At 39.2% G+C, this 18,261-nt stretch overlaps 1 protein-coding gene across 2 annotated transcripts; it reads left to right on the plus strand.

Annotated features, from left to right (window-relative positions):
• The first annotated feature begins 2,065 nt into the window (after window positions 1–2,065).
• Window positions 2,066–17,410, plus strand: LOC308296445 (kelch-like protein 21). Of its 2 annotated transcripts, none has more exons than XM_080739734.1 (10): window positions 2,066–2,196; window positions 2,315–2,506; window positions 2,793–2,936; window positions 6,906–7,071; window positions 8,381–8,515; window positions 14,333–14,491; window positions 14,827–15,015; window positions 15,200–15,349; window positions 16,030–16,189; window positions 16,288–17,410. In XM_080739734.1, exons 1-10 carry the CDS (start codon window positions 2,080–2,082, stop codon window positions 16,565–16,567), a joined length of 1,692 nt encoding a protein of 563 aa, XP_080595860.1. In that variant the 5' UTR covers window positions 2,066–2,079; the 3' UTR covers window positions 16,568–17,410. The 2 variants fall into 2 exon arrangements, with proteins under 2 accessions (XP_080595860.1, XP_080595861.1); XM_080739735.1 differs by having other exon boundaries at window positions 16,083–16,189; window positions 16,288–16,402.
• Window positions 17,411–18,261: the final 851 nt, after the last annotated feature.

Consider the following 18,261-nt stretch of genomic DNA (forward strand, 5'->3'; position numbering starts at 1 on the left):
TTTCTTTGTGATTATTCTATCGATTACATTTTATTTTTCTCGAATAATGCAAAAGCATCTCTTTTATATTAAAAAGACATGAAATATCAACAAATCAATACAAAAGTGTAGGCCCTATTTTATACTTGCCACTGGTGTTCATACCAGTGACATGCAAACATTGTGATCTACAAGCTCACACTGCCTCGTATTGCAATGTGTTGAGCTTGTATATCTGCTTGGAGTTGGTAGCCAGGAGGGAGAAGATTCTGGGATTTGTGGTTGATGTTTCAATTAATGCCACAATGCACAGAAACAAGAGTTTACTTATGTATAGAGCATGGTCTTCAACAGGAGGTCCAGGCCCCTAGGTGGTCCTCAGACTCAGAGTTCATTTATTTTGCCTGAAAATACACATTAAACTGCTATTAAACGAAGCAGCAGCATCACTTTAGCCCCATTATACAGAAGAACCTCACACTCCGCTGTCACTGAGGATTTTACAATGTAACCCACTAAGCAGGTTTAACATTAATGTTGTGTTAGCCTTGGATTAAGATGCATGTATAGTTATTTCATTGATTAATCAAATGTTGTCCTCTCTGTGTCCAGACACGACCCACTCCGCCATACCTCACCATGGCTGAGAACATCCAGGCTGCTGCCTGTGATGAATCACAAACGGCTGCCAAGCGAAGGAGATTGGACACTGTAAGTTTAAGTCTTACTGTATGTATGAATGAATGTGTATGTGCCTGTGATCTTTACTATTTATGTGTGTACTATTTTTGGTGTATTTTTGATGTAATACTGCATTGGTTCCCACAATGGGGGTCCCCAATGATTAGTTTAATGTGCAACATCGTTTTCTCACTCAAAATTAAACAAACATAAGGTAAACGTGTACTGAGTATTATATCTGCACATTTCTAAAGTTACAATTTAAGGACTTTTAAGAACTCTTTTATACCTACCTATTTGAATAAAATAAATCAATAATAAGAGCATCACTACGTCAAAATTAACCAAAATTCCAACATTGTCCAAATTGTCAAAAAGAAGCAACATTTTTGGAAACAGCCAACTATTGGCTATCTGTTTTATCTTGAACCGAATCAAACTGTTTGTCAGACTAGGGGTCCCCAGTTCATTTATTTTGGGAGGGGGGGGGCCCCGGCCTGAAAAAGTGCATTTTGTGTTGACTGTTGACACATCCAGCAGTACAGAATACACAGTGGATGTCTGTCAGCCTTCCAAGGCAAATGTATTTATTTTATGATGCCATTTCACAAGGTACACAAGGACAGTTTCCAAGCCATCATCAGATCCGCAAAACAAAATTCACATATGCATAGTTGTTGTTTGATTTTAAATCACAATTTGAAATGTAATGTAGATTTAGAGTTTGACAAGACGTTTTCAGCTTGTTGCTTGGACAAGCTCCGTAGTTATTTGACCTGCAGTGCTAATATTGTCTCACAAAGTGATTGTGTCCATGTGTGTCACGCTGTAATTTCTCTCCATGAGTTTTCTGTTCATTAAAGATAATGTGCAAAGAATCATTACTGAAACTATTTGAGGATTTATCACATCCCTTGAAAGGGAACTTAGGAAATGCACCTCGACTAGTGGGTGCTGGGCTAAGAGAGGCTTCACACGCCCGCTCACCGAAGTAGGTACAACTTATTTATTTTGCTGAACATTTATTACATTCCCTCTTACTGTTGTATAGGCTGGTCTAGCAAAGGGAGACATGGCTGTTGAATTTCAGGACGACGTCACCAGTCTACCACTATCTTCACTGGAGGTTGAGATGTTTGAGGATAAATACCATCCCAACAAGGTCTTAGAGGGCCTAAACAGGCTGCGTCAGAACGGTGCCTTTTGTGATGTGATTCTGTACTGTGGTGGACAGGAGTTCCCCTGCCATCGTTATGTACTGGCCTCCTTCAGCCCTTACTTTGAGGTAAAGGCACACATTTATTGACCTGCTGTTCGAACATTCAATTCTGTCTTTACATGAACCAAACAAAAGGCTTAATCCACACCAGGCTAAACAATTCACCTTTTCAACCTGCACAGGCAATGTTTACAGCTGGCATGATGGAGTCCACACAGGAAAGGGTGCCCATTAGTGGAGTGGAACCTCAGATACTTGGCATGTTGTTGAGCTATGCCTACACTTCAAAGGTGTCCATCTCCACAGACAATGTGCAGGTAATGTATTATTATCATCATAGGTATGTACTATCATCATAAACCTCATTCACTGTCTCTTATGTTAGTTCTACATAACATTGTTGCTTATTAAACATGTCTTGTTTATTTGGTCTAGGCCCTGATGGCAGCAACACACATGTTTGAGGTCACAGATGTTCGAGATGCCTGTTGTCAATACATGGGGCGTAACATAGATATAAATAACTGTGTAAGAATGTACTGCATTGCTCAGGCCTACTCATGTAAAATGTGGGAAAAACACAGCCTGGATTACATTCTGGAACACTTCAGTGACATCTACCAGCAGGTCAGTGATTGATTTAGTTTGTTAGTCTTTTGTTGTATTTTTTTGTCCTATAACTTGGTTTTATTACTATTGCTCAAACTGTCCCCACCAGCACTGATCCAGACATACAGTAGGTAGAAAGTGTCAATCAGTCATTGCTCAGTCAGTGATTGGATATACAGTATTACTTAACTACAGTCCCGTATCCAGTTCACTAAGCCAACAATCTACCAGTGAGCACTTCAGAGGAGAAAAGGTTACCTCAGTATTACATCCAGTATCCACTGTCTTTATTTCTTACCAATAGGAAGAGTTCCTATCTCTCTCTGAGGAAAGACTGAAAGAGATTCTTGCCAGTGACCATCTCAACGTGCCCAAGGAGGACATGGTGTTTGAGGCTGCCATGTTGTGGTTAAACAAGTGTCCTACCCGTCGGCAGAGCTTTGAAAAGGTAGTCATTTCTTAGTTTCACCTTGCCAGAAAATAAGAGGTCTATCATATTGATGCACCTGGCAGTTCTAAAAGCTACATGGATGCTAGAACAGTGTCCGCTGTCCATTGCTTGTACTTTTCATTTTGAAATAATTAGTTGTGGGCTCGCCTGTAAGGCGAGCACACTTTAGATATTGTCATTATTTATCTATCAGTCAGACAGTAGACGGGAACTTCGGTTCCTTTCTACTCCTACATACTTAGTGAGAAAATGAAAATAAAAACATCAATGTGTTCAGTTTACAGTGGCGAAGTGTGCTATTATTTTTTATAGCAATCGGCCAAATGGTGGCGCTGTAGGAAGCCTTCGAAAGTGCGATCTTTGAACAGGTATAGTTCATGCTGTGTTATACATACAGCAATGAAACCTGTATACACTTATGCGTCTCCTCATGCCGAACAACTTTTACCCTCTAACTTTTGACCTCTGACCTTTAGGTCTCCCACAATTCGGAATTATATGAAAAACAGTAAAAATCTATCTCCTCCTGGGATTTTCGCGTCAAGTGCACAAAACTTTTTTCACATGAACTTTGAACCTATATCTACACAGGCTATGTGGTGAGAAGTTTGTACGTTAAATAATGATTTTTTAATAATTCAATATATATTGCGGTTTTATGCAAATTATTCTTCGGCCTCTAAATCATACATGCAAAGTTACAAGTTCATGGCATTTGGCAAAGATGTGGAGGGTTAGTCAAAGTATCACTGAAACCAATTTTATTCCAATTGGCCAAAGGGGGGCGCTATACGAAGCGTCTGAAAATTCAAACTTCAAACGGGCTTAAGTCATGACTCGTTTCGTTTGAAGACATGCAACTTGTTACACGCGTGCTTTGACTCAAGCGGAAGACATCTGTGTCGTTAAGTAAGCTCCGCCCTTCGATTTTCCGCCATTTTGAGCAGTTTGTAAAACGCGTAAACCCGCTTTTATTCTGGAATTTTCGCGTCACGTGCACAAAACCTTTTTTACGTGAACTTTGGACCGATATCTAAAGATCTGTCAGATCGGATTTCTTTAACATTGAAACATGCTTTTTTTAAATAATTCAAACAATATTGCATTTTTATGCAAATTATTCTTCTGCCTCTAAAACATACATGCAAAGTCACATTTTCATGACAAAATAGTGTAGAGGGTTAGTTCAAATATCACTGAAACCAATCTTACCCCAAATGGCCAAAGGGGGGCGCTATATAATTTTGAGCAGTTTGTAAAACGCTTAAACCCGTTTTTATTCTAGGATTTTTTTTGCAATTTGCATGAAACATTCTACACGCAATCTAAGGACCTTTATCTAACATGCCTATGAAGTGCACACAAAAAAATTATAAAATAATAATAATAAATATAGCTGCAAGCAGCGATAAAGTGTCCAAAGCCAAAAACACCTCAAATCATGAACACAGCCTGGGATGTGCGTGAAATCTTGCAAGCACATTCCCAATAGGTCAAGGAACAGATACCAACCTTCTCACATTGGCCTGTTATAGCGCCACCAGCGGGTCAACTTTTGCACAACACATTTTTGGAACAAAATGGACCAATCTTTGACGTCAGTAACGTCAAAGAGAGCACTGCCTGCGATCTTGACATTTTGTGCTTTTATAGCCATTGTTTTCTGGCTTGAAGTGAGCCCACAATTGTTTCGAAGGAACAATATTTTTCTAGTTGTTTTTGAAATGATAAACTTTAAGCACCCAATGCATTTCCAATGGGTTTTGCTAGTGGGGGGAGAGAAGGACACAGGAAGAAATGCCTGTGTTTTCGTAAAGTCACTTTGGCTGCAATTTCTACTCTACAGATATTATCTTTACACCACCAAGTTTGCACAGGTTTGACTTCAGATCTAATCCAAACTGTGTGATGTATACATTTTGAGTTAAGAACATTAATATCAATCAACCCATGTCCCTCTGCACTCTGCAATTACTGCACCTCGTGATATCTAAAACTTGCCACAAAAAGTTCGGAAATCTAACTTTGGTCGATTATATCTCCCCTTTAAAAAACCCAAATGGTATTGTGTTTTATATCATTTTTATCGTTGATTTGTCACCTTTACAACGAGGTACAGCTTGTAAGCATCAGGCATTCGAGGCATGAGCTACACAGCCAAGCGTGTGGGTAGCGCCGACCCAAAATTTGCCAACATTCGGTCCATTATATCCCCCCTTTAATTATGCCAAATGGTATTGTGTTTGATATCATTGTTATCGTTGATTTGTCACCTTTACAACGAGGTATGGCTTGTAAGGATCAGGCATTCATGGAATGAGCAACACAGCCAAACGTGTGGGTAGCGCCCCTCCAAAAATGGTCAAAATGGCCTGGCAGGCCTGCAATACTGTTCTTTTGGTGTTCACCTTTGTTACTTGGGGCATTGAATGATTGCACTCTCCAACAGTAATAATGAAAAGAAAAAACAACACATATTGGCCATTTTTACACATTGTTAATGTTAAGCTCAGTGTCAGGGAAGCCCAAAACGAGAGTAAATGCCAGCATATTGCAAGCCATTTTGGCAAAATTCTGGTCGGTGCTACCCACACGCTTGGCTGTGTAGCTCATGCCTCGAATGCCCGATGCGTACAAGATGTACCTCGTTGTAAAGGTGCCAAATCAATGATGAAAAATATATAAAACTCAATACCATTTGGATTTATTAACTCTTTGAGTGCCAGCGCCCTCTAGGGGCCAAAGAATGCCAGCGCATCTCTCATAGGCGAGCGCTTTAGCTTCCAGGACTTCAGCTTCCAGGACCTGACGTGCTCACGTTCATGCACGGCATGGAAATGTCCCGGATGAAGATGCTAACAGAATGGCTATTCCCATTTTGTCATCTAAAAGATCATTTTTGGGCGATTTCGCCGTAAATAAACCTCGCGCCGCTTCCCTAAAACACAAAAAAGAGATATAAGCCTTTAAAGATGCGGTCTTTCATTGGATTAGGCGGAGATTGGCGATTGCGTTCGCAAATTACGGCCGGCCGGGACGTTTCGGCTAGTAGCTACAAAAATCAAGCCAGGCTTCAGAAGGCCTCTTATCATTTTATTCATTTAATTAAATAAAGCCGAACTACTTCGGGATCGGCACACTCGTGTACTCATCGGAAGCGGCGCCGAACATCGGGTGAACATTGGGGAGCTCAAAAATGTATTTTAAACCATTTTTAATGGAATATATCGTCGGACAGAGTAGAACGGCTAGCTGGCTAGCGGCTAGCGAGCCAGGACCACCCACGACTCTACAAGCAGCTCGGGGTAAGTGAATTAATAAAAAAAAGATTGTATTGGATTGAAATAAAGCCGAACTAGTTCGGGATCGGCACCAGATGAGTTAAAGGGGATATAATCGACCAAAGTTAGATTTCCGAACTTTTTGTGGCAGGTTTAGTCTGTGCTGCAAAGTAACAAAGTACATTCACCCAAGTACTATACAAGTGCTTACAATGCACAGTAAAATTTTGAGGTACTTTGACTTTACTTTCCATTTTTGTAACTTCTACTCCACTACAATTACAGCATTTGACAGCTTTATTTAATGTTTACTTTGCAGATTTTAGTATTAATATAAAACCTACAGTAGCCACATACTGTTGGTTACTGTTGGTGGACAGTTTGTAGATCTGCTATTTTCTGAAAATGTGAGTAATTTTGATTCGATACTGTACTTAAAGTATATGTTGAAGCTAATATACCAAAATCAGGCAGCCCATCCTGAGAGCCGTTTACATAGATCCAACCATAAAGTGAGAAAGGCACAATGATCAGAAATGGGACTTTGTGAGGATAGAAGGTGCTGGTGGGACACCAACAAAATAGGAACATTTTAAAATTCATGGTGTAGTTCCTTTAAAAATAAATAAAGCCGATCTACAATGTTAAGCACTTAGATTTAAGTTTTGTAAAATTGTTCTTTAAGGTTCTAGAGCATATCCGTCTGCCCCTCATCACCCCCTCCTATCGTGACACTGTGGTTGAGTCTCTGGATGTGGTGAAAGAATACCAAGGCTGCAAAAGGTTCATCTCTGAGGCCAGCGCCCAGGATCCTGTGACCTACAGTAACCCAGGCTCACGCAGACTCCCAGGTACCCTGCTTTGATTAATGGATTATACATTAAAAGACCACTTCAGCCATTTTTTACCTTTCTTAACACATGGGCGGCCAAGGTTTATAACATTTATAGCTGTTGCTGGTGCCACCATTGACTTACGTTATGTTTTGATGAGCCCCGCAAGCTTCGTGCGTGTGCACGTGCGTGTCCAGAGAAGATTGAGGAGGTACTCCATTTGTTTACAAACGCTCGCGAAACTCGCGGTAAAAAAATCGCGGTAAATTCGCGGTAAAGTGTCGCCGTGAAAACAATCAGCTCTCTGCCTCCATGGGGCTGTTTTTACCTCATTCTCAGATAAAGCCGTTCTTATGTTTCAAAGTAGAATCTAAAGCCATGTAAAATCCTTCCGTGTGGGGAGAGACAGGGGGCTTCCTGCCCTGGCTGGGTGACGTAATGGATTCAGGGCATGCAAAGGGAAGCTGCGGTCTCGAAAAGTTAACTATTTGTTGACTCGTCCCTCGACGATATAACTTCCTGTGGCAGGGTGACATCTAGTGGCCATAACTCGTCCCTGAACGCGTTTGGCTCCCCAAGTGTTAAAGGGATATTTCACTTTCAAAAAAACTTTTGGTAGTTTTATCATCTAATCAGGCTTTTATGAACACCCTGAACAGTTTTTAATTAGCTTGATTGAATATTTAGATATTTGATGTAAATGTTACCAGGCCCTCCAGGCCCAGGGCCTCTCCCCACACACACCCATTGTAACTTCAAACTTCATTTTAACCATGATAGATTCATTAAAAACACCCATTATTTTTTCTGGTGACTCATACTACCCTCCAAATATGTGTGCAGGTCGTGTTTTTTCGATAACTGTTTTCATTTATTTTTAATAATTATGTTTTTGTATTTCATTTTTTCCATTTTCCCAAATAATTATTAAAAATTAATGAAAAAAGTTATCGAGAAAACACGGCCTGCTCACGTATTAGGAAGGTAAAATGAGTCACCAGAAAAAATAATGGGTGTTTTAAATGAATCTATCATGGTTAAAATGGAGTTTGAAGTTACAATGGGTTTGTATGTGGAGAGAAGCCCTACCACTGCTCCCTGTTGAAAGTGGAATAACCCTTTAATATAATAGGTCCTCACTAATGAACATAAGTTGGCATGTTTTCTGTCTTCTCACCTCTCAGAGGAGGTCAGTGGACAGTTGTGAAACCTGCCTACCAGTGACATTGGTGTTGGTAGGCAGGTTTATTTTCATGGCACCCCATCTTTTCCTTGAACTCTTAAATTGTCTCTGGCTCACCTGTTCCTTCTTCTGCACTTGCTGAAGTGATATTGAGAGTGGGAGCAGAGACTGAGGGCAGGGACAGTCACACGATGAACATCTTTGATCCCCTGACCAATCAATGGAAAACTATAGGACGTATGCCCTTGAAACTACGCTCGCATGCTGTGATGATGTCAGGTGAGGCGTAACATTGAGTCATTCATGAGTGGATACTATTCTGTTTTGCCTTTTGAATTGATATAAAACTGGCCCCTCCAGCAAACTATGAAAAGAAATCATTAGGTTTTGACAAACTGGTAGTAGCAAAAACTGTTTTGCAAAGAAAAAGCAAAATGGCGCGAAACATTATTTTTTAGGTGTTTTTCTGTCTTATTTAGTACAGTGAAAAAATAAGTGGAAATGGGGAGAGAGAGACAGAGAATGACACACAGCAAAGACTGGCCCATAGGCTGGTGAAATAAGCAACTTAGGGAAACTTGCCATAACAATAGAGCATTGCAGTTGAAGCCCCACCCCGTCCTCACTCTGGTGTCGGAAGCGTTTTCCGCATTCATTTCTTCCATAGACATTTCATAAAGTATTTATTTAAACGTTTTTAAGCCTTGGACAAAGCCACCTCGGCTGGAGAGGAATCATGACAATATTCACATTTTTTTGAATGCAAAGATTAATTAGAAAGCTGAAAAAAAGGGCAGGGTACAAGACTGTGTACATCATTACACACTCCCAGAATGCATTGCGAACGACAAATATAGCCCTTAAATCACGCTCAGTTTAGTTATCCAGGCCAGCATATGGCCTGAAATGTAGTGATTGTCATTTCTGTGGACGCTCTTATCGTCATCCTTAACATAGTGCATCATATTTGTAAAAGAAAGACGATCGCTCACGGAGTTCTGCTGAGGTGCAATAATCCGCCGGGAAGACAGGGGGCAGTAGCTACTTCCGCGGTAACAGCAAGATATGTGAAAGAAGAAGAAGCTAGACCAATCACAGACGTCGATTACATGTTTAGCAGTATGGGAAATGCAGTTCTTCTCCGTGCGATCTTGATTAAAACGTGTTTTTACTAAAACTAGAGTGATTGCATACATACTTGGGGGTTCTACAGGAGCATATAGAACCATTTTACAACCACCAGCCTAGTGGTAAGTGTACATTGAATTGCTACGACTTTGTGGCTGATAATGAAAACCCCTATGGTGAAAATGAATGGAAAATGGACTTCCGACACCTCACTGCGATGCTCTATTGCAAAGAGATTCTATAATAAGAGACGGCACTCCCTATACATCCCATTACAACAAGCAGCGCCTATGTTGCTCCGCCATCTTGGAGTGATGACGACTTCCGGTGGTTAAAAAAAACATAATAAAGTCATGCTGAACAATCAAAAACTTGTTTTTATTCTGTTCTACTATGATATATTTAATGATTCTATATAACTGGTCTGTGTTGAACAGCAAAAAAGTATTATAGCCTATATATGCATACTACTACAGTATAACGATTTACTATTTTATTTATAATATTTATCAATGGATCAAAACTGAAATGACTTACTAATAGTAACATTTCAGGGTGCATGTGTTCACATGCGTGTATATGCTAATGCATGTTTGCGTGCAGGCACACATGTTAAATATGATGTGTTAATACCAAATAGAAATGATTAAAACGCATCATTATAAAAGGGGGGGAAACTGCCCTCTGCTGCTTTTTTGGCAGCACTGAATCTGTTCCTAAGAGATTATGAATGACAAAACAGTAAAACATGATATAGACCTAATGTAGGCCCACATGATAAATTATTGTCCACAAAAGCCAGACTAATGTCAAACAGATAAAATAAATTAACATTAGACCAATTAGAACAATCTGAAATGTATTATTCATACCAATTTATTAATATTTCTTATAACTGAAAAAAATACTATTCTATGCTTCTATGATCTGTTTAGTAGTCTATGATAATATGTAATATCAATGGTGATTTTCACTTTGTTGGGTGATCAAGACGGCTTTGGAAAACGTTATTCACACCCAATTTAATTGTTTTGATTAATTTAAGAGCAGCGACAGCTGCGCCATCTAGTGGTGATTCCATATATTTAAGGACTGCCGTCTCTTATTATAGAATCTCTTTGACAATAGACCTTATTCACACTGCGGCCATCTTGGATCACATGACTTCCTGGGATAGCAGCCTGCATAGAGCATCGCAGTGAGGTGTCGGAAGCAAGCTCGCCATTCATTCTTACCGTAGGGTTTTTCATTATCAGCCACAAAGTCGTAGCAATTCAATGTACACTTACCACTAGGCTGGTGGTTGTAAAATGGTTCTATATGCTCCTGTAGAACCCCCGAGTATGTATGCAATCACTCTAGTTTTAGTAAAAACACGTTTTAATCAAGATCGCACGGAGAAGAACTGCATTTCCCATACTGCTAAACATGTACATCCGGTGAAATCGACGTCTGTGATTGGTCTAGCTTCTTCTTCTTTCACATATCTTGCGGTTACCGCGGAAGTAGCTACTGCCCCCTGTCTTCCCGGCGGATTATTGCACTTCAGCAGAACTCCGTGAGCGATCATCTTTCTTTTACAAATATGATGCACTATGCTAAGAATGACGATAAGAGCGTCCACAGAGATGACAATCACTACATTTCAGGCCATATGCTGTCATGGATAACTAAACTGAGTGTGATTTAAGGGCTATATATTTCAGGAAAAAAGTGCCATTCGCAATGCATTCTGGGAGTGTAGTTTCTGCAATTTTAAAAATAACGATGTACACAGTCTTGTACCCTGCCCTTTTTTTCAGCTTTGCATTTAAAAAAAATTGAATATTGTCATGATTCCTCTCCAGCCGAGGTGGCTTTGTCCAAGGCTTAAAAACGTTTAAATAAATACTTTATGAAATGTCTATGGAAGAAATGAATGCGGAAAACGCTTCCGACACCAGAGTGAGGACGGGGTGGGGCTTTAACTGCGATGCTCTATTACAAACCATTGTGAACAATGGAGCGATGGTCCCAAAATATGAGTTCTATTCAACCAATTTCTTTTTACCAAATTGACAAATGGGCAGATGACAACATCAACATACCCAAAATGATTAAATAGAAGGGCTACACTAGATTGATTACATCCATGGTAACGATATTCAAGGTAAGTTAATTAGGTTGCAACCTTACTGTGTACAAAGACTTGCTATCTGTGCATGCTTGCTCCACCATCATATTAACTATTTGTTGTTAGATTGTTCCTGATTAATATGCAAAAGTCATGATACAGTAATATTAACTATATGATGGCAGAGCAAGCACTAGTCTGCACAGAAACTGTAGTGTCTTTGTACAGAGTAACACTGCAACCTAACTACCATGAATATTGTGGATGTACCCTTCTATTTAATCCTTTTGGGGATGTTGATGTTGTAATCTGCCCATTTGTCGATTTGGTCAAAAGAAAATGGTTGAATAGAACTCATATTTTGAGACCATCGTGTCATTGTTCACAATGGTTTGTAATGCAGGCTGCTATCCCGGGAAGTCATGTGATCCAAGATGGCCGCGGTGTGAATAAGGTCTATGTCTATGGCTACTGTCTATGATGGCACATCATTTCCATATGACATAATGGACTATCTCCATATATAGTGTTCTCCAAATCTCCATGTTTAGGCCAAACAGGTTCGCTCCATTTCTGAAACGTTCATAACAATATCAAAGGTTCTAAATAGGCCATTCTTAAATATTTCCTGTGAACAGAAACATGCTGTGTGATGACATAGACAGGTCCACTTGCATATAAATGAACCTTTGATTACAATCACCTGTTTTTGTGTCCTATTGCTTGCATTCCTCCAAACACAGCTGGTCACACCGTCTCCTATACGTGGCCGTGTGTGTATGTGTGCGTGCGTGTCTGTCTGTCGGTCTGTCTGTCTGTAGGCTGCAATACCTTTTCTGACCACACATGTTAAGGGAGGGGCGCTGTTGTTCAGCCTCAGGCCAGGCCAGGCACATTCACACACACATACGTACGCGCGCACACACACACGCAGCCTCCACCGCTCAGTTCACACGAGTGTGATTTTTAATTATAGAGCTACTCCGTTTTGAATCTCATTCAAGATGACTTCCAAACTATGTATTACTCATTGTAAACTTAATGAGCACAATAAAATATTTCTATAAACATACACACACATTCTGTACAAGAGGCAGCCGGGGGCCTGTTTCACGAAAGTAGAATAAACTAAGCTGGGATTTAAGACATATCCAGACTTGACAAAGCCTCCTCCATATAGCCTGGCTTATTCCGTTCCACTAACACCAAGCCAGGCTGAGAAGGAGAGACTTTGTCGAGCCAGGATCGTAAAGCCTGGCTCGACAAGGCATGGGCTTTTCTTTGGAAAGCCCTTGCATTCGAGCATCGATTCCTTGATCGGGACCAATCACGGCACCGAAGAACAGAGCAGTGTCCTCCCTCCCCCCACATTAAAAAGACAGGCATGCTATAGCTGCTATCAGTGGTGAAAAAGTACTCGCATGTTTTACTCAAGTAAAAGTATCAATACTGCAATGAAGAAATCTGTTAGTAAAAGTCCGGAATTCAAAATTTACTTGAGTAAAAGTATCAAAATGTACTTAAAGTAAAAGTACTCATTATGCAGATATCCCATTTCAAGTTTTCAAATGTAGGGAAATCTTTTGAAAATAGCATATCTACATGCTCAGAATGCTTTGCATTGTGAGCTTGTAAATCTACAAAGTAACTAGTAACTAAAGTTTTCAAATAAATGTATTGGAGTAAAAGTACAATATTTGGATCTGAGATGTATTGTGGAGAAGAATTAAATAAAGTATTGGAAATACTCAAGTAAAGTACAAATACTGCAAGATTATACTACAGTACAATACTTAAGTAAATGTCCTTAGTTCCTTAGTTACTTTACACCACTGGTGGCTATAGAATAATCACACTGAGACAGGCTGTTATATTACTCTTATCGCTAACTTAATTGAAAACACCCTTGCTACATTGTCAGCCATTTTTTTTAAATCTCAAGAACTTCAGTAATATATTATCACACATCTAACAATATGAACTATAGTGACATATCACATGAGTCATATGATTCATGATTTATTCACTATTTCAGTAATAGGCTTATAATTAAATGTATTATATATTTTTGTATTTTTTATTTCATTTTAATGCAGGGTAATTAACAAGAGTCTATATACTAACATAGGTGTTGAATTAAATGTGGGAAAAGTCATTAGTTTACATTTGGAGTCATTGGACTAACAGCTATTTCACAAAACTTGAACATAAAGGCACATGGATTAACAAATCTTGGCTGTGAGCCTGGTCTAGAGCAGGCTAGCTTCATAGCTTAATCTCCATGGTAACTAAGGTGGGATAACTTTCATGAAACCGAGTTCAGGCTTAAAATATCCAGGTTAACTGGTGAGGCTAATCTGCCAAGATAATTCAGCTTTCATGAAACCGATTGAGCTCTGACTCAGACTTACTAAAGCCAGGATAGCTGATAAAGCCAGGCTTTATCCCTAATCTAGGTTTCGTGAAATGGTCGTGTCTCTTTGCCTTGCTACTGAGGGCTACAAACAAAACATTAAGCATCACATGACTCCGATTTTACATACAAAAAATAATGTTGATTTAATTAAAAAATAAAATAAGTTTGATTCCCATAGCTGATGTTCCTCCACTCGCATTAGGTATAGACTCTGGTGCTGCAGCGTCCTTAATCTAACTCAAGATAACGGCCAGATGCATTACTCATTTTAAACTTAAACAGGCTACCGTTTCAGACTGAAACTTAAAAATAAAATAAAAAAAGGCCATTTCACCAGGATTTTAATTAGTGAACGATCTCAATAATAATTATTGATAATTGTTATTTCTTTAACAATCAAGGTATAACTTGTTTTAATTGTGCTCCTCTTCTACCATAGGCTCTACTCTGTATTTGACCGGAGGATACCAGCTTCGAAATACATCAAGTATTTGTGGATCGGATGAGGATGCATACAATTGCGACATGTGGAGCTTTGACCTGTCTTTTAACAGATGGGTGAAGATGGCTCCAATCAATGAGGGACGCCTCAACTTCAGTAAGTTTGTCAAGCTATGGCTTTCAAATTACACATACGCACAAAATCCTCAACACAAATTGTAAGTACTTAATTGAGTAAAAATAAAAAAAGCTAACTTACAGGCTCAAAGTCGAACATAAGCTTGTAGACCCTCTTGAGTAATATTGTATAAATTGACCATGAGACTGCCAAATAATAGGTACTATGTTACAATTTGACATTCAAGTTGAGTTTAAAATAAAATGCTGTGCGGTGTTGCCTTGGTTACTCAAGTCTGCTTGGTGCATAATCCCCAAGGTCATCTGTTCTTCTAATGTTTTTTCCTCCCCTGCACAACCCCACATGGGCCATAGACCTGGTGATGCTGGATGGCTATATGTTTGCAGCAGGTGGCACGACACTCACTGAATCTCTCTCACTGGATCGCTACGACTTCCAAACCAAAACCTGGCAGCGCACAGAGTTTGTAGTTGAGGCAGACATTTACAATTCTGACACTGCTCCTGCTGTAGTTGCACTAGATGGACTGCTGTATTTTATTGGTAAGGAGTGTGTGGATTGTAGATGCAGTATATGCTATTTTTCCCTATTTGTTATGACGTACTGTATACAGTATATGGCTTAAATGGAAATGGTCAAGAAAATGAAATATTTTGTCTTTGGTATTATTACATTTATTCATCCTTCTCCTGTTGATACTATATTTTGCTGTCTGTGTATCCTTAGGAACCCTAGGTGGCACTCGAAACCAGCCAATGCAGTCCCAGGTGGCCACGTACAACCCAGAAACATCGGTGTGGACCAAAGTCCCTGCTATGCAGTTTCCTCGTTCTAGATCAGCTGTCTGTACTCACAATGGAAAGATCTACGTTTTAGGTGTCTTACCTGTTATTATCTAGACTCTTAGATGGTGGAAAAAGTATTAAGCTTTTTTACTTGAGAAAAGTAGCAATACCAGAATGTAGAAATACTACTCAAAGTAAAAACCATGCATTAAAACATTTTTAAAGCATAAACATTTGGGCATTAAAATAAGCTTGTCGGGGCACCAGCTGGCCTACTGGTCCAGGCGCATACCACTTAGGCATTGCCACATAGGAATGGATGCATCGCCGGTTCGATTCCCGATCCGGACGACCTTTGCCGCGTGTCACTCCCCATCCCTCTCCCCCCATTTCCTGTCTGTCTACTATCCTATCAATAAAGGCATAAAAGCCCCCCAAAAAAGCCCAAAAACAAATCTTTCAGTAATGTAAAAGTACCTCAACGCTAAAGGTAGGCTGATTTTAGTTTTTGTTAAAATAAGTGTTAAATAGCTATATATTCTGATAGTACTCTTTTTAACAAAATGTTTGTTACAAAAAAAGGTTGTTTTAACCAATTAATATCACTTACCCTACCTTTTACAGTACTTCAGTAAATTATTTTAGTTTTATTTACACCACTGCTCTTAGTTCCATAACAGACTCCAACAGATTTCAACATAGTTTGTGAACATAATAAAGCTCACTAATGAACTATCTTGTTCATTATTATTCTTTTTGTTTTATCTATAGGTGGTCTGTATTTGCTGAAAGCATGTAACACAGTGGAGTGTTTCAACCCCCAGACCAACCAGTGGACCACGTGTGCCCCAATGGAAATGCAACGCTACGACCACAGCGCAGTTGCAATGGATGGAAAGATCTACGTACTAGGAGGGAGTGAGAGATGGAGGTAAGATACTGCTGCTCTATGACTGTCTGCTGGGGAAAATGTGGCTTCTTGACCACACCATACATTTCTCTCATGGCTCTTGTTCTCTCTTCATGTAGGTTGCCAATGCCGATGAACATCGAGCGGTACTCTGAAGAGACGGACACATGGGAAACTGTGGGGAAGATGGATACTGGTTGCTTCAATCTCAAATGTGTCTCTCTCATGTTGAGGAAGGATTACAATTCCAGAATTGTCTCTTCCACGCTGAGTTTTTGCAGCCGTGGGGTTGTTGATTGTTGCAGTGATGAGAGTTTCAGTGAAGATGATGATATAAGCTCTGAAGATCATCTTTTTGACTCTGATCGTGATGACTATGGCGAGGACTATACATTCTAGTAGAATGTGAAATGTCAAACCTGCTGTAATGTAACCATCTTAAGTAGGTATTTGTGCCATCAATACAGGAAAAATTCATGGATAAACAAGCCCTGCCTTAAGTTCCCTGGCACGTGTGCTCAATCAATTTGAGATTAGAGAATAATTAGTGAGGATGTTTCCCTGGACTTGCCCGTTGCCATTCATTATATTCAGGTGACCTGCTGGAAAGTAGTGCATTTAATTCAAACTATTCTATTCTTGTGTATAATGTTAATATAACTGGATAGATACTAAATCGATAACCTTTAATAGTGTTCATAGATACATCTGTAAAGTTACAAACTAGGTAATTTTTTTATATATAATTTCTTTATTGCTTTTGATACATGTACATTTGTTATTATAATTTTCATAAGATGTCAAAAGTTGTTTGTTTTTTTTGTTCCCTATGTGCACTTACAGTACACCACACACAATACAACATGTAGCATACATACAACATACATTCCATCATACATATACAAGTATTGTCGGTATCATTTCCCTCTTATTTTCCCTTATTATACCTCCTGGCACTCCCCAATGGAACAGTTATGGCATATACAAACCAAAAAACGAAGTAATAGTGATAAGAATCAATAAAGGACTAAGTTGACCAGCTCAAGCAGTAGGTAATTTATTGAAACATCTGACTGACATGTCATTCCATCACAAGTTCAATCATTTGGTGGTTTGATGATGGTGGAGAATGCTGCCAAACAAGTTGGTCCAAAATCCGATATACAGTAGGTGTGCAATTGGGTTGAGATCTGATGACTCTGAAGGCCTTTATATATATTGACATTTCATACTTATCAAACTTGTGCCATGACATCCTTGAAGGAAACACAACATGGTGAAAAATTAGATTACTCATCTGATCAGAGAATGGAATCAGTGGAATAGTCTTTGAGGGGTCAAACTACTACCACTTGAGTACCTGAGACGAATAACAGTCCATATTTTATTTTATTTTTTAATATATATATTTTTTGATTTACCAGACTGTAATGCACTCCCCCCCCCCCCCCCCCTCATTTTTTTCAATTGTCTGTTTTAATGTTGTCTGCTGAATATTGCTTGTACGGACTTATACTGTTGTTCCACAAACTGAGATGTACTGTTTTTCCACTTTCCATAAGTATTGTCTTATAATTCCTAATAAATATAAGAAAAACATCTAATTCAACAAAATGAGAGGGGAGTGCATTAAGAATTCACGCTCTGACATCACTGTGATGTCAGGGGAACCAAATCCCTTTGGTCAGATGGGCAAGACATGGCAAATCTGGGTTTAGACTTGGAGTAAACAATTTTTTTGTTTGTTTTTACAATGACCTAATTTCAGTTGTGTCATAATGAACTCTGATCATCAGAGGGTGTATCAGTAGATTCAGTAATTCTGTCAGGGGTAGAGGTGTTTGCTGTGGATTTTCATCTTTTGACCTGAGTAAACAATTTTTTTTGTTTGTTTTTACAATGACCTCATTTCAGTTGTGTCTTTCAATTAAAGTGTACATCTGGGTTTAGACTTGGAGTAAACAATTTTTTTGTTTGTTTTTACAATGACCTAATTTCAGTTGTGTCATAATGAACTCTGATCATCAGAGGGTGTATCAGTAGATTCAGTCATTCTGTCAGGGGTAGAGGTGTTTGCTGTGGATTTTCATGTT

Source organism: Nannobrachium achirus, assembly GCF_963921795.1.
Source record: "Nannobrachium achirus genome assembly, chromosome: 13".
NCBI lineage: Eukaryota > Metazoa > Chordata > Actinopteri > Myctophiformes > Myctophidae > Nannobrachium > Nannobrachium achirus.

Excerpts from the sequence above, each read along its gene's own strand:
- LOC308296445 (XM_080739734.1), top strand. The coding sequence starts at position 2,080 with ATGATGGAGTCCACACAGGAAAGGGTGCCCATTAGTGGAGTGGAACCT. Across the intron at positions 2,197-2,314 it reads TCTCCACAGACAATGTGCAG|GCCCTGATGGCAGCAACACA; the intron begins GTAATGTATTAT and ends TATTTGGTCTAG. Across the intron at positions 2,507-2,792 it reads TCAGTGACATCTACCAGCAG|GAAGAGTTCCTATCTCTCTC; the intron begins GTCAGTGATTGA and ends TCTTACCAATAG.